The sequence below is a fragment of the Neovison vison genome, chromosome 2 (genome assembly GCF_020171115.1).
Source record: "Neovison vison isolate M4711 chromosome 2, ASM_NN_V1, whole genome shotgun sequence".
Classification (NCBI taxonomy): domain Eukaryota; kingdom Metazoa; phylum Chordata; class Mammalia; order Carnivora; family Mustelidae; genus Neogale; species Neogale vison.
In genome coordinates this window covers 63,034,057-63,059,323 of record NC_058092.1, presented here as the reverse complement: position 1 = coordinate 63,059,323, position 25,267 = coordinate 63,034,057, and the positions used below count along the sequence as shown (strand labels likewise).

Here is a 25,267-nt window from a genome sequence, read left to right as displayed (position 1 = left end):
CAAGATACTAGCCCATAGGATCCAATAGTACATTAAAAGGATTATTCACCATGACCAAGTGGGATTTATTCCTGGGATGAAATGGTGGTTCGATATCCCCAAATCAATCAATGTGATACACCACATTAATAAAAGAAAAGGTAAGAACCATATGATCCTCTCATTTGCTGCAGAAAAAGCTTTTGACAAAATACGGCATCCTTTTTTGATTAAAACTCCTCACAGTGTAGGGATAGAGGGTACATACCTCAATATCATAGAAGTCATATATGAAAAGCCCACAAGAAATGTCATTCTCAATGGGGAAAAAAATGAGAGCTTTTCCCTTAATTTCAGGAACACGACAGGAATGCCCACTCTCACTACTATTGTTCAACATAGTATTAGAAGTCCTAGCTTTAGCAGTTAGACAACGAAAGGAAATAAAAGGCATTCAAATTGGCAAAGAAGTCAAACTCTCACTCTTTACAGATGACATGATACTTTATATGGAAAACCCAAAAGACCCCACCCCAACATTGCTAGAACTCATACAGCAATTCAGCAACGTGGCAGGATACAAAATCAATGCACAGAAATCAGTTGCATTTCTATACACTATGTGACTGAAGAAAGAGAAATTAAGCAATTACATTTACAGTTGTACCAAAAACCATAAGATACCTTGGGATAAACCTAACCAAAGAAGTAAAGATCTGTACTCTAAAAACTACAGGACACTTAGGAAGGAAATTGAGGGAGACACAAAGAGATGGAAAAGATTCCATGCTCATCCTTTGGAAAAAGAAACATTGTTAAAATGTCTCTGTTGCCCAGAGCAATCTACACATTCAATGCAATCCCCATCAAAATACCATCGACATTGTTCAAGCTGGAACAGACAGTCCTAAAATTTGTATGGAACCACAAAAGACCCCAAATAGCCAAAGCAAACTTGAAAAAGAAAAGCAAAGCTGGTGGCATCACAATGCTGGACTTCAAGCTACATTACAAAGCCATTATCATCAAGACAGTATGATACTGGCACAAAAAAAGACACATAGATCATTAGAACAGAGTAGAGAGCCCAGAAATGGACCCACAACTCTATGGTCAACCAGTATTTGGACAAGCAGAAAGAAATGTCCAATGGAAAAAAAGATAGTCTCTTCAACAAATGGTGTTGGGAAAATTGGACAGCCATAAGCAGAAGAATGAAACTGGACCATTTCCTTACGCAACACACAAAAGCAGACTCAAAATGGATGAAAGACTTAATGTGAGACAGGAATCCACCAAAATCCTTAAGGAGAGCACAGGCTCTCAACCTCTTCAACCTTGGCTGCAGCAACTTCTTGCAATACACTTCTCCAAAGGCAAGGGAAACAAAGGCAAAAATGAACTATTAGGACTTCATCAAGACAAAAACCTTCTGCACAGCAAAGGAAGCAGTCAACAAAACTAAAAGGCAACCTACAGAGTAGCAGATTTTGGCAAATGACAAAGGGCTGGTATCCAAGAGGTAGAAAGAACTTATCAAACCCAACACCCAAAAACCAAATAATCTAGTCGAGAAATGGCCAGAAGACATGAATAGACACTTCTCCAAAGAAGACATATGGATGGCCAGGAGATATATGAGAAAATGTTCCATATCACTTGTCATGAGGGAAGTACAAATCAAAACCATAATTAGAATGGCTAAAATTAATAAGATAGGAAACAACAAATGTTGCCAAGGATATGGAGAACAGGTAACACCCTTATACTCTTGGTGGGAATGCAAGCTGGTGCAGCCACTCTGGAAAACAGTATGAAGGTTCCTCAAGAAGTTAAAATACAGTTACCCAATGACCTGGAGGTTGCACTACTGGGTATTTACCCCAAAGATACAGATGTAGTGAAAAGATGGGGTTACCTGCATCCCAATGTTCATAGCAGCAATGTCCATAATAGCCAAACTGCGGAAGGAGACAAAATGTCCTTCAACAGATGAATGGATAAAGATGTGGTTCATCTATATAATGGAATATTACTCAGCCATCAGAAAGGAGGAATACCTACCATTTACTTCAACATGGATAGAACTCCAGGGTATTGGGCTGAGTGAGGTGAGTCAGTTAGAAAAAGACAATTACGATATGGTTTAACTCATAGGTAGAATATAAGAAATACTGCAGAAGATCACAGGAAGGAAGGGAAGGGAGGGAAAACTAAATGGGAAGAAATCAGAGAGCAAGACAAACGTTGAGAGACTCTGGACTCCAGGAGACAAACTGAGGGTTACAGAAGGGAGGTGGGTGGGGGGATGTGGTAACCAGGTGACGGGTATTGAAGAGGGCATGTGTTATGATGAGCACTGGGTGTTATATGCAACTAATGAATCACTGAAAACTACATCAAAACCTAATGATGTACTATATGTTGTTTAATTGAATTTAAATTAAAAAAAAGAGCTGCTACAACTCAACAATAAACTATCTGATTCAACATGAACAAAGGATTTTTAAAATTATGTAACATTTTTTCAGCTTTATTGAGGCATAATTGACAAAATAATAATATATTTAAAATGTACAACATGTTTTTTTGATATGCACATGCATTGTGAAAGGAGTGTATACACATACACATTCAAGGTAATAAACATGTCCGTTACCTCACATATTTCTCTTTTCCTCTTTTCTTTCTTTCCCTCCCTCCCTTCCTTCTATGAGAATGCTTAAGTTCTCTATAAGCAAATTTAAATTATACAATGTAGTATTATCAGCTATATTCACTGTTATACAGTGGCTCAAAAGAACTTATTCATCTTATAACTTAAAATTTATACCTTTTTACTAGCTTCTCCCTGTTTCCCCCACCACCCCCCTGACTATTTTGACCTCCATTCTGCTCTTTCTATGAGTTATACATTTTAAAAAATTATACATGTAAGTGATGTCATGTGTATTTGTCTTTATCTAGCTTATTTCTTTTAGCATCATGCTCTTCAGGTTAATCCGTGCTGCAAAAGCAGCATTTCCCTCTTTTTAAAAGCTGAATTAAAAAAAATAATAATAAAAAAAATAAAAGCTGAATTATATTCCATTGTGTATCTATATCACATTTTCTTTATCCATTGTTCACTCACTGACATGTTGTTTTCATACATTTGATATTGTAAGTGATTCTGCAGTCAACATAGGAGTACAGGTATCTCATTGACATAGTGATTTCACTTTCTTTGGATATATACACAGAAATGGAGTTTCTGGATCATATGGTAGTTCTGTTTTTAAATTTTTTGAGGAAATGCCATACTGTTTTCCATAGTGGACACAACAATTTACCTTCCCACCAACAGTATACAAGAGTTCCCTTTTCTCCACATCATCACCTCCACATCCTCATCTTTTATCATTTGGATAATAGACATCCTATCCTCTAACTTGTTGTGGTTTTCATTTGCATTTCTCTGTTGAGCAGTAATGTTGAGCACCATTTCATGTACTTATTGGCCATCTGTATGTCTTCTTTGGAAAAATGTCTCTTTGGGTCGTTTACCCATTTTTTAAAAATTGGGTTATTGGTGTTTTTCCTATTGAGTTCTATGAGTTCCTCGTATATTTTGGATAGTAACTCACCATCACATATACGGTTTGCAAATAATTTTTCTCATTCCATGGGTTGCCTTTATATTTTGTTGATGGTTTTCTTTGCTGTGCAGAAGCTTTTTACTTTGATGCAGTCTCACTACTTTATTTTTGCTTTTGTTGCCCTTGCTTTTAGCATCAAATCCAAACAGTCATTGCTAAGACCAATGTCTTGTTTTCTTCTAGGAGTTTTATGGTTTCAAATCTCCATTCAAATCTTTAATCCATTTTGAATTGTTTTGTGTGATGTAAGAGTCCAATTTTATTCTTTTTTATGTGGACATTCAGTTTTCCCAGAACATTGAATTGAAGAGACTAGCCTTTCTCCATTGTATATTATTTACTTCTTTTTTGAAAATTAATTGACCATATATGTATGCATGTATGTGTATGTGTGTGTGTGTGTGTGTGTGTGTGTCTGTGTGTGTGTGTATTTCTGGGTTCTCTATTCTGTTCCATTCATTTGTGTGTCTCTTTCTTTCCCAACACTATAATATTTTGATTATCATCCTTCATAATATAGTCTGAAATCAGGAAATGTAATGCCTTCAGTTTTATTCTTCTTTCAAATTGCTTTGGCTATTCAGAGTCTTTTGTGATTCCAAACAAATTTTAGGACAGTTTTTTTCTATTTCTGTGGAAAATGCCATTGGAATTTTGATAGGTATTGCATTGATTTTGTTAATTGTTTGGGGTATTATGGACATTTAACAATATTATTTTTTCCAAGCAATGATCATAGGATATTTTTTCATTTATTTGTCTTTATTTCATCAACGGCTTACAGTTTTCAATGCACAAGTAATTCCCTACCTTAGTTAATTTTTCCCTAGGTATTTTCTTGTTTTTGATACAGTTGTAAATTGGATTGTCTTCTTAATTTCCCTTTTCAATAATTAGTTGTTATTATATAGAAATGCAGCTGAGTTTGTATATTGACTACCTTTCCTGCAACTTCACTGAATTCATTTATTAGTTTTAATAGGGTGGGGTGTTTTGGTGGTATTTTTTGTTTTGTTTTGTTTTGTTTTTGGTGAACTCTAGGGTTTTCTATAAATAATATCATTTGATCTGCAAAGACAATTTTATTTCTTCTTTTAGAGTTTTAATTTCTTTTATTTCTTTTTCTTGCCTAATTGCTCTGACTAGGACTTCTAGTACTATATTGAATAAAAATGGCAAGAGTGGACATCCTTGTCTTACTCCTCATTTCAGAAAAAAGGCTTTCAACTTTTTACCATTGAGTATCATGTTAGTTGTGGCCTTGCCGTATGTGGTTTTCATTATTTTAAGGCATTCTATAATAAATTTATTGAGAGTTTTTATCATGAAAGAAGGCTAAATTTTGTCAAGTGAATTTTCTGCATCTACCAAGATGACCATGATTTGGATCCTTCATTTTGTTAATATGGTACATCACATTTATTGATTTACATATATTGAACCATCCTTGCTTCTCTTGGTAAATCCACTTGTTCTTGGTGTATGATTCTTTTACTGTACTGCTGAATTCAGTTTGCTAATATTTTGTTAAGAATTTTTGCATTTATGATCATTAGGGATATTGGTCTATAATTTTCTCTTAGTGTAGTGTCTTTCTTGCTTTGATTATCAGAGTGATGCTGGCCTTGTAAAATGAATTTGGAAATGTTTCTCTTATTCAGTTTTTTAGAAGAGTTTGAGAAGGATTAATATTAATTCTTCTTTAAATGTCTGATAGAATTTACCAGTAAAGCCATCTAGTTGTGGCCTTTGTTTGTTAGAAAGTTTTTGATTATTGATTCAAAATCCTTACTAGTAATTGGTCTTTACAGATTTTCTATTTCATCATAATCCAGTCTTACTAGGTTGTGTATCTGTAGGAATTTATGCATTTCTTCTAGGTTATCTAATTTTTGCACAACTGTTCATAGTAGTCTCTTATGATCCTTTGTACTTCTGTGGTATTGATTGTAATACCTGTTCTTTCATTTCTGAAATGAAATGTTCCTCTTTGTTCCTTGGTCTAACTAAAGTTTGTTAATTTTGTTTATCTTTTCAGAAAACCAATGATTATTTCCACTGATGTTTTCTATGGTCTTCTTAATTTCTATTTCATCTATTTCCACTCTGAAATTTCCCTTCTCTTTCCTTCTACTAATTTGTGCTCATTTGTTCTTCTTTTTCTACTTCCTTAAGGTGTAAAGTCAGATTGATATCTTATGTTGTTCTTAATATAGGTGTTCATTGCTATGAACCTTCTTCTTTGAATTACTTTGCTGCATTCCATATGTTGGCATGCTGTGTTTCCAGTTTTGTCTCAAGATACTCTTTGATTTCCTCTTTGGCTCATTGGTTGTTCAGTAATATGTAGTTTAATCTCCACACACTGGTGAATTTTCCAGTTTTCTTCCCGTAATTGATTTCTAGTTTCAAACCACTGTGGTTGGAGGAGGTTCTTGATATTATTTCAGTCTTATATTTATTAAGACCTGTTTTGTGGTCTAGCAATGATCTATCCTGGACAGTGTTCCATATGCACTTGAGAAGAATGTATATTCTGCTGTGTTTGGAAGGACTGTATTGTAAATGTCTAATCTGTCTTGTCAATGTACAGTTTAAGTCCAGTACTTCCTTTCTGCTCTTCTATCTGGATGATCTGTTGTTGAAAGTGGGGTATTGAAATCCTCTAGTATTAATATATTGCTATATATGTTCCCCTTAATATCTGTTTATATTTTGCTTTGTATATTTTGGTGTTCCAGTGTTGGGTACATTAATATTTATGATTTTTATATTCTTTTAATGAATAGACTCCTTTATCACAGTATAATGACCTTTATGTTAGTTTTTGGCTTAACTATTTTTGGCTTAACCAAACTCCTTTTGGTTTCCATTTGCATGAAAAAAATTTTTTTTATTTTTTTAAAGATTTTATTTATTTATTTGACAGACAGAGATCACAAGCAGGCACAGAGGCAGGCAGAGAGAGAGAGAGGAGAAAGCATGCTCCCTGCCAAGCAGAGAGTCCGATGCGGGACTCGATCCCAGGACCCTGAGATCATGACCTGAGCCAAAGGCAGAGGCTTAACCCACTGAGCCACCCAGGCACCCCACATGAAAAAATTTTTTCCAATCCTTCACTTTAATTCTTTATGTGTTTTTACAGATGAAGTGAGACTTATAGGTAGCTTATAACTGAGGGTTTTTTTTTTTTTTTTAATACACTCAGACACTTTGTGTCTTCTGGTTGGAGAATTTCATTCACTTATAGATAATTATGGACTTAGTATTGCTATTTTGTTGATTGTTTTCTTGCTGTTTTATATCTTAAATAAAATATCTTGTATCTATTTTAAGCTGATAACTTAATTTCAAATGTGTACAAAAGCTCTGCATTTTTACACTTTCCCCACATTAATGCTACATTTTTGATGATTACGATTTACCTCTTTTTATGTTGTGTATCCATTAACAACTTGCTGTAGTTAGTTATCTTTAACACTTTGTATTTTAATCCTTATACTAGAATTGTGATTTACCTGCTACCATTAGTTTGAGTATTCTGAATTTAATTATACATCTACCTTTTACTAGTGAATTTTATACTTCCACATATTTTCATGTTACTAATTAGCTCCTTTGTTTCAGCTTAAAAAACTCCCTTTAACATTTCTTGTAAGGCTGACTAGGGAGGATGAACTCTTCAGCTTTTTTTTGTCTGGAAAACTTTACCCTTCGATTCTGAAGGACAGTTTGGCCCCATAGAGTTTCTTGCTTGGCAGTTTTTTTCCTTCATCACTTTGAATATATAATTCCACTCTCTTCTGGCCTATAAAATTTCTGCTGAAAAAGTCACTTTTCTGTGACTTTTTTTTTTTATCCCAAACAAAGTAGAAGTCACTTTTCTCCTGCTGCCTTTAATTGCCTTTCAGCTTCTGAAAATTTGTTTGTGTTTCAATATGGATCTCTTTAGATTCATCTTTTTGAGATTCTTTAGACTTTCTGGATCTGAATGTCTGTTTGTTTCTACAGATTAAGGAAATTTACAGCCATTATTTCTACAGTTAAGCTTTCTGCACCTTTCTCTCTCTCTCTCTCTTCTCCTTCTGGGACCTCCAATTTGGTCTGCTTGTTGGTGTCCAATAAATACACGCCTCTCTCCATTCTTTTTCCCTTTTGCTTCTCTAATTGGATGAATTCCACTTCCTTGTCTTTGAGTTTGTTGATCCTTTCCTCTGCTTGATCTGGTCTGCTATTAAAACCCTCTATTGAATTTTTAAAGTCTGTTATTGTATTCTCTGGTTCTATAAATTCTGTTTAGTGCTTTTTTATATTTTCTGTCCCTTTGTTAAAATTCTCAATGTTCATGTATTGTTCCCCAGACCTTGATGAGCATCTTTATGGCCATTATTTCAAACCCTATCAGGTAGACCACTTACTTCTGAAATACCAGTTTCTAGAGATTTATCCTGTTTTTTTATTTGGAATATATTCTCTTCTTTCTTCATTTTTTTCTTGAGTCTCTATGGTGGATTCATTGTATTAGATAAAACAGTCACTTCTCCCAGTCTTGACAGACTTGTCTTACACAGGAGATGAATTTCATCAGTCAGCCAAGCTCAAGCTTCTAGGTCTCTCAGGCATTTGTGATTCTCCTAGCCACCAGATTCTTAATGTTCCGCAACAGCTGAATATGTGCCAAGACCTCAGTGTTCCAAAGAGAAAGATCACAGTCAGAACCTATATGCAGGCTAAATTAGAAGCCAGACCCTCAGGCAGCAGGTGGGAAAGTATGCAGGTGAGGCTCTTCCACAGAGAAACTAAGAAGTAGGTATTTGCCTATTCCTTCTGCACTGAGCCAGGGTGTGTATCCATGCTGGGATTGGAGGAGGGTGCTCCTGCACCACTTAAAAACTGCTTATTTGTTTGTTATAGTCCCGTAGGACTTTTCAGTGCAACCCCCATTGGCAATCAGAGCCAGGGAAGGTGTGGACCATCCTCAGGCAGCAACTGTAAAAACTAGGGCAGTAGGTATGTGTAAAGTCTCCTTCTAATAGTGGCCTAATTATATAATTGGAGTTAGCTAGAGGGAGAAAATAGTAGAAGTGCCCACTAGCTCCCCTGGACAATTCCATTAAGGACTGTAACTAACAACTAGATATGTGCAAATTATAAACCAGACCCTCAGGCAGTGGGCTGTTAAGCATGTAGTCCACTCCCTTCCAGGAAAAGACTAAAAAATGGACCCTTTTTTCCCCCCTGCTTCCTCTGTACTAAGCCTCTTGGAGGACATCCACAGTGAGTGCTAGCATGTAAAGAACTAGCTTTGTTTTCTGTGGTGCTGTGGGACTTGTGGTTATAAATTCCACTGGCTTTCAGAGCTAGGAATTTTGGGCACCTGTCCCTTGGGTGAGAACCTTAAAAGTTGGAATCTTTTATGTCCTGACCAAATGCTTTTCTCCTCAGGAAGAGGCTGAGAGTTGGGGGTATCTTCCTTATAGTATGGTTCTGTGCCAGAAATGGGTTTACAATATGTTTGTCTCATCTTTCCTACCCATTTCACTGTGGTTATTTTTTTAGTTGATTGATGTGGTAGGAGTCAATCAGCTAGTTTCCAGGTTTTTTTTGCCACGGAAATTGTTCCATGAGTAGCTGTACTTTATGTGCATCTGTGGAAGGAGCGAAATTCAGGGGCCTCCTGTGTCACCACCTTAGTCCCTTCTACAAAGGAATGGCATATACATTGCTCCAAAGAAGATATACAAATGGCGAATAAGCACATGGAAAGATGCTCCGTATAATTCATTAAGGAAATTCAAATCAAAATCATAATAAGGTTACCACTTCGCATCCATTGGAATGGCTACTATTTTTAAAAAATGTAAAATAACAAGTATTTATAGGATGAGGATAAGCTGGGAACCTTTGTGTATTGTTGCTAGAAATGTAAAATGGTATAGCCATTATGGAGAACATTATGATGATCCTTCAGAAAGTTAAAAGTAGGATTGCCATATAATCCAGCAATTTCACTACCATAGATATATACTCAAAAGAATTGAAAACAGGGACTCAAATACTTGCATACAAGTATTCACGTTAGCATTATTCTCTGTAGCTAAAAGGTAGAAACAACCCAAATCTCCATGAACAGATAAAGGATAAGCAAAATGTGATATATACATGCAATGGAATGTTGTTCAGCTTTAAAACAGAATGAAATGATGAACCTTGAAAACCTTGTTAAGTGAAATAAGACACAAAAGGATAAATATTGTATCATTCCACTTATATGAGGTGTCCAGAAGAAGCAAATTCATACAAACTGCAATAGAACTTATTCTTAGGGGCTTAGGGAAGAGGAGAACGAGAAGTTATTGTTTAATAGGTACAGAGTTTCTATTTGAGATGATAAGTTCTAGAAATGGATAGTGATGATGATTGTGCAACACTATGAATGCACTTAATGGATTGAATTGAATTGACTTGTACAATATTGTACATAATTGAATAGTACACTTAGAATAGTTAAAACGGTAACTGTATATTTTATCAAAAAATTTTTAAAAGCCTATTTTTAAAAAAGATTTTATTTATTTACTTGACAGACAGAGATCACAAGTAGGCAGAGAGGCAGGCAGAGAGAGAGGAGGAAGCAGGCTCCCTGCTAGAGCAGAGAGCCCGATGTGGGGCTCAATCCTAGGACCCTGGGATCATGACCTGAGCCGAAGGCAGAGGCTCAACCCACTGAGCCACCCAGGCGCCCCTAAAAAGCCTATTTTTTTTTAAAGATTATTTATTTATTTATTTATTTGACAGAGAGAAATCACAAGTAGGCAGAGAGGCAGGCAGAGAGAGAGAGAGGGAAGCAGGCTCCCTGCCGAGCAGAGAGCCCGACGCGGGACTCGATCCCAGGACTCTGAGATCATGACCTGAGCCGAAGGCAGAGGCCCAACCCACTGAGCCACCCAGGCGCCCTAAAAAGCCTATTTTTAAAATTTTTATTTTTTGATCATAAAGTTTAGTTACAAATCATTAATATATTTGAATATTTCATTTTCATAGAGGCCCAGAACAACGTTTGTAAATTTCTCCAGTGCTGCCTAAAATGCTGTTTCTGGTGTTTGGAAAGAATGGTAAAGTTTTTTAACAGAAATGCCTATGTTATGGTAAGTAGATTATTTTTTATTTACTGATTTCTTCTTTGCAAACCCAAACCCCATTTGCACATTTCCATCTCTAACACTTTTTACCTCATGCAGTTGAATTTATCACCATGTTGATACAAGGATTTGTGATTTCCATGTATGATTCAGAGCTATGCTTTCCTAGTTGAGATAACATCTAAACTGTACTTCATTATTCCTGTTAATATCGTTTTAAAGAGGGAAAATATTATTTACCTTAGAAATTTTTAAATATGCTAGATTGAAAAGATTTTGTGTGTCTTTGACATTGTTTAGTGGAAGGAGAGGTTAGTCTATATTCCACTCTGAGAAAAAAAAAAGTCTTTCTAATTCTGGGATTTACATATTTCTAGGGAATGGTCTATTTCTTCTTGTAAATCTTATGTTGAAATGTGTGGGAATCGATAAGGCCTAACTAAAGTGTTACTTCTTTCCTATGGGGAATATGGAGATTTTTAAAAACAGGGGTTCCAAAAACACAATTCTTCTAAAATTTAGTAACTACGACCTTATGATCCTTGCTGATTATCACCATGACACAGAATCTGCAGGGGGTGATTCAAATAGTCCTGAAGATTTAAATAGTCATTAATTTACCTCCAGTAGGAATACTGTATTGAGCCTTTTAATCAATAAATCAATGTATCGAAAGGTATTGTTTTCCTGAGAATAATCTTTAAAGTAAATGCTGCAACATTTTTCCTATTCACAACAGACCCTGCCTAGTCCAGACACTTCAAAGACAGAAACCATATCCTGGGATTTGAGAAAAAGATTTACTTCTGTGTGAATTCCCATGGAGTTAACAGGCATATAGCATCTGAAGCACACCTTATTGTAAACGCCCTGACAGCTGTGCAGAGTTGAGGATGTACAGTTCTCTGGTCTCACATGTACCCAAAGGCTAGAAAGAGGAATGACAGTAGCAGGCTGAGTGATAAGAGAATTAATTCATTTTCCTGTCATTGGATTGTCTGTTGGTCTTGTTAGGGCATGTTACTGACTCCAGAATAATAACAACTGTTTTCCTCAGATTGCAATATATGGCAAAAACTTCTGCAGGTCAGCAAGAGATGCTTTCAATCTGCTGATGAGAAATGTTTTAAAGTAAGTAATCAGGTTGAATTTGCAAAAGAAAATTTGGTGAACCTTGAGCATCAAATACTTCACATGTGATTTAAATTGATGGTGATCTTATTAGACATGAATATTATCTTTCAATTGGATAGATTTAAATCTCCCTCACACTATTTGTATCTTAGAATGTTGCTTCTATCATCCATCTACATCTTCACACTCACTGGCATTTTATTGATTTTTATTATCCCTTCTGCTCCAGAAAGTCTCCACACAAACATCATGTCTCTGACAATTTCCTTCTCCCCAAATTGACAGAGTGAGCAAAAGCAGGGAAGAAATGAAACCTTCTCAAAATTCAGGGTGTCTTACTTGGGCTTTGAAACAGAGGCTGACACATCTAATTATGCCAGATAGCCCTACAATGCCATCTTCTGTTTACTTCATCAAAAATAAATCAGAACTTCATTTGGGAGGTCTACCTTCATTTCTTGCATTTAACAAAGGCCAAATAAAATTTTCAGTGAAGACATATCAAAACGAGCTCATGAATTATTTACTCTCATAAATTTCAAGTGACAAATGTAATTTAAACACAAAATTATACTTTCTTTTTTTTTTTCTGACTCTCAGAGTTGCAGTTATGGATAAAGTTACAGACTTTGTACTAATCCTGGGGAAAATTCTAGTTGCTGGATGTATAGGTAAGTGATAATAATAAATATAGTAGTAAGTCTAAAAGGTACTTGGAAAAACTTCTTTGCTATAAAAAACTATTTTCTTTGCAAATACATAATATGCATGTTCTGCCTGTCCAATGTAGGTGTGCTGGCCTTTTTACTCTTCACACACAGATTGCCAACAATGATAGAAGGACCGACATCTTTAAATTACTACTGGGTACCTTTGCTGGTAAGATCTGGTCTTAGTCAGTTCAAGCGTCTATAATAAAAATATCATAGATTGGATGGCTTAAGCAAGAATTTATTCCTCACGGTTATGAAGGCTGAGAAGTCGAAGATTAAGGTACCCACAGAGTCAGTTCCTGGTGAGAGCTCTCTTCCTGGTTTGCAAAGAGACATCCCCCTCCCCCGCCTTCTCACTATATCCTAACATGGTGGAGAGAGATCTCATCATCTCTCCTTTCTCGTCTTTTAAGGGCACTAATCCCATTCATGAGGGCTCCACCCTCATGACCTTCTTACCTCCCCAAACCTCACCTCTAGATATCCTCATATTAGGGATTAGGTTCAACATCTGCATTTTGAGAGGACACAATTCATTCATAGCCACTGGGTAATATTGACTCTGATTTATCAGAGATGGCAAAAAAAAAAAAAGGGCGGGGACAAGAAAAGTAATAATAGTTAACATTATTGGTCCTACTTTGTGCCAAGCCTTATTCTGTTTCAGATTGGATTGCTTAGAAACAACCTCTGAGACAGGACTGCATGCAGAAGGTTTATTAGGAAGTGTTTTCCTGAGATACCCTGGTAACAAGGAAGTGAGGAGGGCAGGCATGGGCAAAGGAAAAAGCTGCAGTTAGAGTGGGGGCCTCAGACATATTGACGGGAATTCTTCTGAAGGAAGAAGTAGGCCTCTGTATGTGGTGGTTGGCCAGGGATTGCCCCCTGGATGGGAGTGTAACCTTGGGTGAGGCAGTTCCCGGCTATAAGGGCAATTCCTAGTGAGGGAAGCCTCTCAGTCTTCTGCAGCCTACATTCCTAACAACTGGAGGAGAGATGCAGCAGTTGGAGAGGACCTGATGGGAGCCTGGCAGCATCTATAGCAATTAACTCATTCACTCAATCCATATGCCATAAATACTGTTATTATTCACATTCTCCCCTCGCCCACCAGTAATTTTTTTTTCAAAGATTTTATCCATTTACTTGACAGAGATCACAAGTAGGCAGAGAGGCAGGCAGCGAGAGAGAGAGAGAAGCAGGCTCCCTGCTGAGCAGGGAGCCTGATGTGGGGCTTGATCCCAGAACCCTGGGATCATGACCTGAGCCGAAGGCAGAGGCTTAACCCACTGAGCCACCCAGGCGCCCCTCACCAGTTGTTTTTTATTGGAGGCAGGAGGCACAGTGAGGTTAAGTAATTTGTTGAGTGAGTGCCTGGCAAGTGATTCAACCCCTAGGCATTGTGTGCTCTTAACTCGCATGCTTTCCTGCCTCAGTGTACAGGATCCTAAATCTAGGGTATTTTTGTAGGCATCGGGGATAGTGGTAAGAAAATTAATAGGTAATATAATATACTTAAATCCCAGTGCAAAGTACCCAAAATTGTTATTGGATTTTTTGGGGTCTCTATGTTGAAATCTTTTCTACATAGGGTACTTCAAAGTTTCTCATCCTGACTTTCATTTAAAGCTGCATTAGTGTGCTTCTGGACAAGTTAATGACATCTTCATTTTGTTCTTTACTCATTTGCAGACTGTCATTATTGGATCTTACCTAGTTGCCCATGGATTCTTCAGCGTCTATGCAATGTGTATTGATACAATTTTCATCTGCTTCTGTAAGTTTTCAGTATATGTGTTTTCTTCCTTTGGAGAGTAACTGAAAGATAAGAAGGTTGAGACCCATGTACTTAGCTGGCTTGTGGATTTGCTATGGTTTGGCTGCAACTACCAAATACTGTTTATTTGGAAAGAGATTCTATTTAGTAGATGCTCTTTAAACCTTAACAGCTGAGAGAATGAAGTTGGCAAAGCACAGGAGAGTCCACTACTGAAATGAACCTCAGGCTCCACTGCATGGTGTTAGCATGAAACCATTTTTTTCGTTTCTTAGTATTTTCAAGTTTTAATGATAAATCACAACAGAATCGAATCATTAACAGAACTGAGGACATAACTGGGCTTTGAGACCAGAGTAGAGGAACACTTTGAGGAGAGCTTTTATAATTCTGATAAAGCCAAGCTGGCAATGGTTTCAGAGACACATAGAGCCAATTCACACTATATTCACAGAGGGGAATGTCTGGGAAACAGCTCGATCATTCTGATGCTTATAGTTAAAATACTTCTTGCGAGCTTTCATCACTGACTTATTTCTGTGCCTCTATGTGGCATTTGTAGCTCATAATGGATAGGTTTTCTATTAGTATCTCATCTTAAAGGCCTTGGAGAACCTGGTGCCCTAGGAACTTGACTTGGCCCTTACCTTCAGCCTAGAGAAAGGAGGCTCAGCAGGTGAAAGAACAAATTGTTAAGCCCTCCAGCTATGCCCTATAGAGATTATTTCTCTGGCACCTTGTTCTTAAGAGAAGCAGAGAAAACATTCTATGACAAGTCATTACTGAGTGATCCACTTGTGTAAAATTAACAGTTTATTTTTTGGCGTCACTCACAACACCAACTTTACACAGGGGTCAGGGGAGGAGATACTACTTATAAGGAGATATATTCAAGGGGGAAAAAAAAAACTCCTAGAAAGTGGTTTGCCTTTTTTTTCTTAATATTTAAAAATTATTTTCAGTAGCTGGACAATTCAGAAATCAAGAAAACTATACATACTAGTTAGTTCTCTCTCTGGCTATGAACGAAACAGACATGTTTAATCATCTTCTAATGCCACTGTCAGCGGTTTATTAGGAGAAGCCATCTACAAAATGCCACATGAACAAACTTCAGCTCAGGTTGGAGATGGAGGAAGGAGCACAGAATTGTAGTGCCTGAGACAGAGGTCTTAAATGTTCAAAGATCTCTTTTTTCATCTCAGATACTAATGATAGCAACAGTGGGAGATCCCTTTAGGATCTTCCCCCTTCTTATAACTGAAAATGTCTCTGAATATGTATCTCAGGGAATGCATAGGAGCCACTAGCTCTCAATCTTTGGAAGCTTTGGAAAAATCTTACAGATTTTAAATTTGACAAGGATATTAAATTTGAGTGGTAAGAACTGTTTCCCAACTTGTTATGTTAATAATTGCCAACTTCTGAAAATCAGGTGTAATTTCAGCTTTACTCAATCTTGTGTGTTGAACATGAACAGTTTCCTTCTGGAGACTCTTGTCTTTGAGAATAAAGAACAAGGGATACCAAATTCTTTTTCTTCTTCCTCCCTAACTTTTATTATTGCAACATCTTACTTTGGAAAACATTCTTCTTAAATGGTGCTATAAGCCAAATTCTGATTGTGTATAACTGTACCCATATAATCTCTATAATTTTTATATAATCTTTTATAATCTCTTTTTATACTTATTCTCTTGGCTGCCAGATAGCTGGTATTTTTAAAAATGCAAACCATTTGCAAACACTGTGTTTATAGAAACATGGCTTCTTTTTAATATTACCTGGCAATGAGAATTTTGGTCCCAGTTTGAGAAAAAAGTAATGTTATTGATGATTATTAATGTGATCCATACCAAGCTTCCTAATAATGCTTCAAGGGTAATAACAATATAGATGTACTATATATGATATAGAAATATGGTTAAGGAAGAAAGAACAAAAATGTGTCCATCATATTCACTCCTCAGCTTTCCATTTTGTCTGAGAAAGGTCACTGTGAGGTCCAATGTAAAAAATCTAAATCAGTAATCCAACCATTCCCCCAAAAGGATGAAAAACAATTTAGAATTATTCCATAAATCTATGATTATCTTGTATGTTTTTACATAATATTTCTTATCCTTTGTCATAATAAGGGCTATGAATAACAAAATCTTTAATACACTTAGTAAAAACATAGAGTTAAGCTGTAATTGTATACTTATTGATAGATATTATCTGCTACAAATTCTATCTTTAGGAAGCTTAATTCTGTGCCAACTTCTTACACTTCAGCATCATTTTGGGGCTTTCCCTGAATCACCTGATAGGTATGTGCTCAGTGAACACTCCGTCATTTTATTATTAGCCTAGGCAAAGCAGGAAGGTAAATTCATGTGTTATGTGAAGTCAGAAAACACTGCCACTAATTTTCTAATGCAATTCTGAGGAGATTTAAGACAGGATGACTCATAGTTAAGTAGAACCAGAACCGAACTAGTTGTTCAAGAGGCTGGGTCCTCACCTCATTCTGACTGCTCCAGAGCTTTTGACGTCAGGAGAATCATTTCAACACGTGGGTCTCCGTTTCTTCATCTATAATGTTACAGGTATGGACTTTCATTAAAAGTGACTTTGTACTCTGAAATTCAATTATTATTCTACATTTATCACAGACTTTTTATTCAGCTTCCTCTCAGAAGACGTGGCATTTTACCTTTCTGAAATGAACAGTCACAGATTTAGAGATGATTCTGTTGAAAGCACATGAAGGATCTTATTAACCTTTAAATGATATAAATATAAACCTTTAAACTATAAAATAAACCTCTTTGGGCATTGGTGGGATTTAGGAAGTTTCAGTTCTTCCTGGAAGAGATTGAAGTTTCTTACTTGGTCCAGCAATTTAACAGTACTAATTGTCTTATATTTGACTTTCTAACAATAATTTCTCTGATTTTTCCTTGTTTGATTCTCCAATTCATAAAAATACATTTAATTCTGCTGCCGCTTGCTGCTTTTGCCTGCTTTGGCTGCTGCATATACAGGTGAAGATCTGGAAAGAAATGATGGATCCAGAGAAAAACCCTACTACATAGCCCCTACCCTGCACGGAACTCTGAACAAGATGCAACTAGTTCCCCAGAAGCAGAAAGAGTAGAAAAGCTCCAAACAGTGACATTCATTTTTAAATAGAACTTTTGTAAATTAGATCATTTGTAACTTGAAAATGATGCTTTTGAGTAATGTGAAATTTCAGAGCTTATTCCTGAAAAACCAGAACGTGGTACCACCTGAGGTGACAAGCATTTGATGACAGTAGCCTCTGTGAACTAGGATACTTTATAGACTGTGGTCCCAGCTGAAAAGCAAGGTGTAAATGTCAAACATATTTTTAAAGCCTATAGCCAAAAGTGTTTTAAATGAGACTTTTATAACTCAGAGTGCTGTTTCCCACTGAAGCACTTTGCTCGCCTTTCTTTTTATAAATGTATATTTGTAAAGGGTATTCAGGCAATTTTTTGAAAGCACTATAAATGTATAGTCAATTAGCCATAAAAAGATGATATAGCTAACCAGCATATGGTACTAAATTTGTAAATATGGTGCTATGGTTATAGCTGCTCCAGCTAGTGGACAGCTTTCTCAACTGTGATTAAACAATGTATAAATGTTTTCCTAGGAAGTATATTTCAGTGTGTGATTCAAGACCATTTGAAACAGAGATGTTAATGTTATACAAGTTCCATAGAGAACTCTGCTAGGTAAAAATTACTGGGGAACCTCATAGCCCACTTCGTTTTGGTGAAATTATATTCATAGTAAAGTTGAATCTGGGTTTTGGGATATCATTTCCAATAATATGAACATCCAGCCACCATGAATATATTCTGAACAAAACTGAAATAGATACATAACTTACACCTTTTGTCTCTAACCCAGATGGAGACCAATTCCTATTTTCCTATTCCCACCATACAGAAAGTTGGAATGGATTTGTTTCAGAAGAGTGATTCTATCTTTTACAAGCATATCTGTTTTTCTAGATGAAAGAGTTTTTTTTTTTACTTCATTCTACAAAAGGTTTAGTTGTAGCTCAACTTATGTGAGGAAAGAGAAAAGATGATTAAGACACTATAGATTTTACCCTAAGGAAATATACTCCTAGCACCCCACTGTTACCTTTCCTCGTACCTTTATAGGGGTGTACTGTGCATTAGGAAATCTCTCCTTTGAGAGTTTTAGTAGGAAAGTTATTTTTATACTCCATCCTTGCTGGTCACAGCAACAAGCTGGTTGCTGGCAGCCATACCTTAGTCTTTTGCAGAGTGGAGCAGAACATGAATCAGACAGTCAAGTACTTGGCCCGTCTACTCCTGTGTGCACACGTGTATGATTGGCTAACAGTTACCCCAAAAGAACACCAGCAAGTAGTATCCTTGGGCATTTACACTAAGCTCGTGTATAGGGATTATTTTATGTATGTATTGATAGAAAGAAATGTGTTGATCTAAGATTGTGGTCGAAATGTGATCTAACTATGATCCATATATTTAAGAAGAGTCAGAAATGTATCAACGTGTCACAAATTAATTTAATATATGTGACAAATAAATGTCACAAATTAAAAACCGACTTACTTAATGATCCTGAAGTATGGGAACCTAGATTTAGGCTGATTCTGATAGTTTAATAGCAAGAAGTCAATGAATATGGAAGATTTTCTAAATAGGTCTTTATAATGGCCACCATCTTGTTCTTGGCTTATTTTCTTGAGATTATTAGAGTCAGAAGTGTCACTTGGCTTCACCTAGTGGCAAAGGGCCTTCACTCTCATTCTCCTTGACGTATAAATTCAGAGAAGGGTGATAATCTGTCTTTCTGGATGGTGATTGTTATCCAACAACACAGAAGTCTCAACCAAGATCTAGTAAATAGTTACTTCTCTTTTTTCTTAATTTTTAAAAAATTTTTTTAAAGATTTTATTTATTTATTTGACAGGCAGAGATCACAAGTAGGCAGAGAGACAGGCAAAGAGAGAGGAGGAAGCAGGCTCCCTGCTGAGCAGAGAGCCCCATGCAGGGCTCAATCCCAGGACCCTGGGATCATGACCTGAGCCGAAGGCAGCGACTTAACCCACTGAGCCACCCAGGCGCCCCAACTTCTCTTTTTTCTTTTTCTCTTTCTTTTCTTTTTTCTTTTTCTTTTCTTTCTTTCTTTTTTTTTTTTTTTAGAGCGAGAGAGAGAGAGTGCAAGTAAACGTGTGTACACACGAGCAGCAGGAAAGAGGAGAGGGAGAGAATCTTAAACAGGTTCCACATCCAGTGCAGAGCCCAGTGCTGGACCTCATGACCCTGAGATTATGACCTGAGCCAAAATCAAGAGTAGGAGGCTTAACCATCTGAGCTACCCAGGTGTCCCAGTTACCTCTCTCTTAAGTGCTGAAAAATGATAGAGAATATATCCTCTTCAGGAGTAGTTGAATGATACATAATGATGAAACAACACAATTCTAATTCTTTTTGGTAGGCATCAGAATCATTCTGAGAACTTCTAATAGACATCTGTGCCCCTTCCCTAACAGATTCTGATGTGTTGTGTTTGGGCACAGGGTAGCTTGTGAATTATTATAAAGTTCTCTAGTTGATTCTGATACACATAAAAGTTGGAAAATCACTTGAATAAAATACAAATCAACACACAAGAAACTAGTTGCCTGTATTATATTCTTGACTGTTTCAGGAGTTAGAAAATTAAGACAAAGATTAATTTGGAGACTTTGAATAATCATAACTACTTCTGTATTTTAGATTATTGGACTAGGTGGGGCCCATGTGTTACATGTTTAATATTATACCTGCTGATCAGACCAAAAAGTTCACTAGAGTATCACTAGAGTAAGAGTGTTCACTGAATTATATGGAGGCACATTCTATAGCTGGTTATAATTTAAAGATATAACCCATGGATACAAAATCATAAGAAAAGAAATGTCATTTGGCTCAATATTTTTAAATAATTTCTTTGCTACTTAAAGGAAGAATCTCTAAGTACAGAAGTTTTAACTATATTATGGACCTAGTTCTAGTTAGAAAGAGTTTTCCTCATTAGTTACTTCTTCGTGTAGAAGAGAATAAAAATGAGCATTATTTTTGAGGGAAGAAATTAGAAGCTATTATCTTATAAAGCAATTAAAGTAATTAACTGCAAAACAATATTTTTCAAAACTTGAGGTTTAAGGCTTTGAAATACATTAAAACTTTACAAATCTTTAAAACTCTGCTACCCAAATTGTTGATGGCAAAACAAAAGCAATTTTGAACAAACACAATAATTTAGAAAGTAAATTGAGTACATGCTACTTTTCAGGAATTTGAAGGTGAATTTAGAAATTCCAGATGAGGCTTTTTGTTTTTGTTATTTTTGGTTAGTTTGCCATCCGAAAGAAGGTAGAAGTTATTTCCTCAATCATGGCCCTGAGAGGCATGCATTATTGGCAGACTATGACTTGATACACAGAATTAGATGGTATTTTACTAACATGATAACAAGGGCTGCTTGTTTTCTCCTAGGTATGTTAATAATGATGATACCAAACTATGCTATTTTTAAAAAGAGAATGTTTTGAACTGCTGTAAAGCAAGTGTGCAGCAGATGGCGACGTTACTTCTCTTACAGTTTTGCTTTGATATTTACTCTGTGCCATTCTTCCTCCTAGTGGAAGATATAGAAAGAAACGATGGTTCTCCTGAAAGGCCCTATTACATGAGTCAGTCTCTGCTGAAGATTTTGAACGAGCCAAATATGCAAACTAAGAAGCATTAGAAGTGCAAACTGTGGTCATCCTGCAGCGCGGTGTGTAACCTAATCTTCATCTGCTGTGTCTGCACAACACTCGTTTCATAAGTGCTTTGTATTTGGGACACTGTATTCACCACCTTGTTGGCTTTTATTTGCATGTTTAATACCAAAGCTTATACTGTAACATGTGAAGCCATCAGAAGTCGCAAGGGAATTGTTAACAACATGGTACATTTTTATACTAAGATCTTTTGTTGTGTAATTCATTTTTAAATACAGTGGCTTGGATGTTTTGAAAACACTATTGAATATGTTCATATTCTTTATATATTACATTGAAAAGTGAAACGTTATTTAAACTGATAGCTCCTAATATATTTTTTAAATTACAACTAAAAGACTTCTGCAGGGAAAATTGGTCAACAAAGTGAAATAGAAAATTTTAAAGTTTTCCCCACTCCTGTTTGGCAGTAAATTGGTAAAAGGACTGCCTGCTCCAGATTTTGCTCTCTTTAAGTATAGAATGTTTCCTATTAAACAAATTGCCAATCATCCAGCCTTTACTACTTAGTCCTCTCTGACAAAGTGCCTTACTGGCTGTTTAATATTACCCAGCTTTTGTGGGCAAGTTTACAAACGCTGTTTAAAAAAAAAAACAAAAAAACAACCTGCAACGTTTAGTGATTGAAACAAGTCTCCTTGAATTTGTTTTCCTCTTAGCTCACTGGTTACAAACCACTTGTCATTTCAGTATGTTTGATATCTTCACTATATAGAGTACGTTTTGCAGCATAAACAATTTCCCTTGCGCCTAGTGGACATTCATGAATGTGTACTACACGCAAGAAAAAAAAAAAAAGTGAAAGGTTGCTTGTTAGTTTTTTTTTTACTAAAAGTGAAAAGTTTAAAAATCTAATCTTTTCTATAGTAAATCTTTGAAAATAGGTATAAGATTACATTTCTCAATGTTTTACACAATTTGGAAAAGGACACCTTGAGAAATTACAAAGGGAAACTTTACCCCTGGAAAGGGTGCTCACAGGTGTCATGTTCTGAATCCCTCTGTTTTAAATGATTGTTTATTATCATCAAGAAGTGGTCTATGTATGTTATTTCATTTTTTAACTTTTGATATGAAATAATCACTTTATTAATAATGTTAACTTTTATTGTGCTAATGTAAAAAGGAATATGATTTCTAATTCAATTTTAAGTAATTTTACTAGTACTGCTAACTTTAAAGAAAATGAATTCAGTTGGTTACTCAGTGTTAAAGTATTCACCCCAAGGGAATGTCAGTCAGATATGATAATTTGTGAAAAAGCCTTGAGAATCAACTGTAAGTTACTATCAGCTTATCTATGATCACGTTTGTTTAAATGTGACTTTAGATATTCTTTTATGCCAAAAACAAATTCACATGAGCACATGACAGTCTGAGCTCTATAATCACTGTGTTTCTGCTGTGCAGAAATATTAGGAACATATTGTCTAAATATCTTTGATAACTAAAATGTTTAATATTAAATAAAATTTGTTGTTACTCATCATTTTAAATCTGTTTTTTTTCTTCTAATAAAGATTTAGATAAAAAAAAAAAAAGCCCTGTCTTTTTATTTCTTTAAGCTAGAAAATGAGAAAAGCTTTAGTTTTTAAAACCTACCACAGGCTGACAGAATCTTCTCTGTATCAACTAAGGGTTTTGTTTATTTTTTTTTACTAGATTTATCCTTTTAAAAATTTCCATTTTTCTCTAGCTGTGCATTGTCCAATAACTGTAACTGATAATTTATATGAAGTGAATAGGTAAAAACTAAATGGATAAGAGATGGATTTTAAAAACCCAAACAGTGGCCTAAATTAGTTGGTCTTTGTTTTAATTTACCAAAGGTTTGCTCAGTCCCTTGTTTGGTTTTACCAACATTGGAAGAAGCAAATCTCATTTTAAAGGCAGGGATGAATTTAGAGAAGGTTTAAAAAATGTGAACACTAATGATAGTTTTCTAAGACAAGATTAAGTGTACCTATCAATAGCTTATCTTAAGCTAAAAGTTTTCTTTTACATCCAGCTCTTCCTTAACAAATGTGTAAGAATCTGTTTTTTACTTAAGTCATCAAAATTAATTTTTCTTTAAAATTTAATGATTTCTTTCAATGGAAACATAAAATATTCTTGCAGTTTTCAGTGTTCTTTTAAAATGTTCCAAATCTAATTAGATGCTAATACAATTAGTGATTCTTACTAACTTAAAATAAAAATACAGCTTGGTTTCTGGAAGAAATCTAAATTCTACTTTAGATTTTAATAACTCTTACTTTTAGAAGATAAAGCACTATCCTATTTCTAAAGTGTTTGAAACAGGATTATGATTAGATTTTTCTGTGTTGCCTACAAAGTTTAAGAGGTTTGTAAATCCATACACTAAAATTACACTATTAAAAGTTCTGGGGAATCACCAGGCAAAATGCAGTTATTATTTAAACTAATATTGGAAATGGGCTCTGTGTACCAATTCTGTATTTTTCTTTTACTGTGTAGATGAATAGCACTCATTCCAATGTATGTTCTTTCACTTTTACAAGTGGTTCCTCAGGAAATTGCTCTTAAACTCTAACCAGGCACAATAATTATCTCCAGTATTATCTGGTTCTGGGCTGGGGAACATGCTTTATAAATCAGTCTTTGTTGGCATAAGATGGACAAAATTGAACTAAAATTATTATTGCAGACCATGGTATATGAAATGGTGTCTTGACATTTTTTCCAGTTTTTTTGCAAATATTATCCTTAATGTTTGTTTTTAAAGTATAGCTATATGATTATAAAAATACAATTCAATAAATTACAGATGAAAATAAATAGCTTACCAATATAGCAGTAATAATTTACTTTCCCAAAGTAATTGTCCATATATCGTGTTTTTTCTGCTAGAACTAACATGGATATTGAAGACTTCTCTGAGGACCTAAGTTACTTCTGGCCCCTGTGAGTCTATACATCTCCCAGAAAACAAAGCTATCCCTCACTAAAACAAATGTGATTGATTCACTCATGAAAATTGAGTACCACATTATACAAGGCTTGGACATCAGGATAACATCAAGGTCATGGACTCTTGGGCCAAATTAGCCAACTTCTCCACAACCTTCCAAGAATAAAAGGTAGCTAAAACAGCACAGAATCTGGCAATATCTTTTCTAATGTTTTTTGTGCTGGGAAGACTGGGACTGTTATGGCACATTTGAAAGCAATCAAGAGTTCCAGGGAAGATGACAGAGTAGGAAGATCCTAAGCTCACCTCCTCCAAGGGATACAGCCAGATAACACCTACATCAGGGTAAACAACCCAGAAAAGAACCCAAAGACTGACAGAACAGACTCTGCACAACTAAATGTAGAGAAGAGGTCACATCAAAGAGGGTAGGAAGGACAGAGATGCGTTGGGAACTAAACAGACCCATAATAGTACTGTCTGCAGGAGGGAGGGATGCCCTGGGTGTGGAGGGGGAGAGGAGCAACATGCCATGCCACACATGGGGAACCTGCACAAGGAAGAGGAATCCCTATAACGTTTGGCTTTGAAAAACCAGAGGGGTAGATTTTCTGAGTCTTACAATCAGTGGAGCTTAAAATCTGTAACTTTAAAAATCAGCAGGCTGGCCTCTGGGCAAGCTAGGAGGGCAATAAGAATGTGAGTCCCTACACTTAAAGAGACAGCACAACAAATATCCCCTCAGAGATACTGCACAGATGCTGCAGTATGAAAAAGTCTGGGCTATACAAGAGGGAGATTTGTTTATTAACCTCAGTGTGTGTGCTGGATGGGGAGGGATCTTTGAGAGATTTTGAGAACAAAATTTCTGGAGGGTGCCATTTCCCTCCCCTGACTCCTAGTCTAGATACACAGAAGCCTGCAAGAATAAGCATAGTGTCCACACTTTCCACCTTGCTTATGAACAGTGTGCCCCACCACTGCACATTTCTGTGGATTTATGCTCTCTAACCCAGCAACAGTTTTGCCTGTCAGCTGCAGGGCCCTTCCCATAGCAAAACTGTATACCTTGCTGCCACCCTGCACCCTGCTTCCACACTCTCCTGT

General features: G+C 36.0%; 1 protein-coding gene across 1 annotated transcript in view; it reads left to right on the top strand.

Moving 5' to 3' along the window:
• Positions 1–24,122, top strand: part of SLC44A5 (solute carrier family 44 member 5) — a 72,434-nt gene extending 48,312 nt beyond the window's left edge. The window contains exons 13-19 of the mRNA XM_044238482.1: positions 10,662–10,765; positions 11,817–11,890; positions 12,494–12,564; positions 12,684–12,772; positions 14,299–14,383; positions 21,085–21,221; positions 24,100–24,122. Coding sequence (XP_044094417.1) covers positions 10,662–10,765; positions 11,817–11,890; positions 12,494–12,564; positions 12,684–12,772; positions 14,299–14,383; positions 21,085–21,191 — 530 coding nt within the window. The 3' untranslated portion in view covers positions 21,192–21,221; positions 24,100–24,122. The remainder of the gene's footprint in view (positions 1–10,661; positions 10,766–11,816; positions 11,891–12,493; positions 12,565–12,683; positions 12,773–14,298; positions 14,384–21,084; positions 21,222–24,099) is intronic.
• Positions 24,123–25,267: the final 1,145 nt, after the last annotated feature.